This window comes from Desarmillaria tabescens (genome assembly GCF_030435595.1).
Source record: "Desarmillaria tabescens strain CCBAS 213 chromosome Unknown EV420scaffold_471, whole genome shotgun sequence".
In the NCBI taxonomy this organism is placed as follows: domain Eukaryota; kingdom Fungi; phylum Basidiomycota; class Agaricomycetes; order Agaricales; family Physalacriaceae; genus Desarmillaria; species Desarmillaria tabescens.
Window position 1 is genome coordinate 8054 of NW_026848770.1, and position 1411 is coordinate 9464.

At 45.4% G+C, this 1411-nt stretch overlaps 1 protein-coding gene across 1 annotated transcript; it reads left to right on the top strand.

Moving 5' to 3' along the window:
• The first annotated feature begins 441 nt into the window (after positions 1 to 441).
• EV420DRAFT_1612807 (uncharacterized protein) lies at positions 442 to 1190 on the top strand. The gene is given in 2 exon segments (XM_060475059.1): positions 442 to 990; positions 1002 to 1190. The coding sequence occupies 2 exon segments, from the start codon at positions 895 to 897 to the stop codon at positions 1137 to 1139; spliced, it is 234 nt and encodes a 77-aa protein (XP_060321290.1). The 5' UTR covers positions 442 to 894; the 3' UTR covers positions 1140 to 1190.
• The last annotated feature ends 221 nt before the right edge of the window (positions 1191 to 1411 follow it).

Genomic DNA, 1411 nt, shown 5'->3' on the forward strand with positions numbered 1-1411 from the left:
TCGGACGGGCGTGAACGTTCCAACCGACAACGCGTCTTCCTTATTCAGTCAGATACCCGCCTCAAAGTGCCACGAACAGATAGAGCAAAGTTGCTATGCAATGTCCCTGTTCCGCAAGTGAATCTCCCAGCCATACATCCACTGGACGAATGTACTACTCTGTTCACCACTTCCACCGTCTCGGATGGTGTAATATTTGGCTGCTCGTTGACAGACGCACTTTCGAGAAGGAACCTCACTAGCCCCAACGTACCGGCCTTTTGGGAAAAGAAATTCCAAGGCAGGGCCGAATTCGTCTGGCACTTATTTGTGAGTAGAGTCTGCTCTGATGATGGTAGATGCTGAATTTATACCTATTATCTAGTGGCCGGGATACAATACTAGAAGGACCATTACCTTTTCTCCCGAAGACGCCGGCATTCGTACACAAGGAGACCTGGGCAAGAAGAATTCTGCGTGGTAGCCTGCGTGGCTGCGTGGCTGCGTGGTGCGTGGTTGCGTGGTCGTCAGCGTGGTCGACAAATTGCGGGGCTCCCATCAAAAGTTGATCGAGTCCATCAAACACGACTCGAGAGTCGACGTATTCCGTTCTTTTCTGTCAATCCTCGCATAGAATCAGTTTGATTGTCAATACCTGTAAGATTTAAATATGACAGCTTTGGTGGGATTTCGAAATGCTTCAAAATATGGTCAATATCATGAAATTTTCGAACTTGATTGCCAAGTTTAAGAAGATCAAATGTATTCTAGCTGAAGTAAATAATTTTACGGGTATCCTAACAGTATGAAAAGGCCTTAGAGGTGGTCTGCTAAGCTATAAGTAATAAGGCACACAATGTGGGGTTCCCAGTGAAGAGGATAACATGAGAAGGAATACGGATTTCTTTGATGTGAATGACACTGAAGAAACAAGCCAATCAAGAGGCAATTATACGAAGGATGTACTTTCTGAGGGTAACCTTATATGGGCTGGCGTGGTCTCTATGTGAAGCCTGCGTGGTGCCTGCGTGGTTGCGTGGTTAGTCAGCGTGGCTGTGCGTGGTCAGCCTGCGTGGTGTGGCTGCGTGGCTGCGTGGTTGCGTGGCTGCGTGGTACGCAAGCGTGGTTGGTTGCGTGGTCCAAGGTATACCCGTACATAAAGAAAGGTTGTTCTTGTGGAAATTAAATGATCGGTTTGGTAGTATTGGAGCAATCAAGGAACAATTGATGCGAAGGCAACGTTGAATTGATGTTCATAGTGTTGCGATATCTTTGGATTAATAACTTCAAGCTAGCAAAATGAGAGTGCACCTAATTTTCGATATTTAACCTTCTTATAATCCTAAATACACTCATGGAAGGTACAATGGTACCTAGAAATCGAGATTTGAAGGTCTAAAAACTCTAATTGGCGGAATTTAAGCTTTGAAAT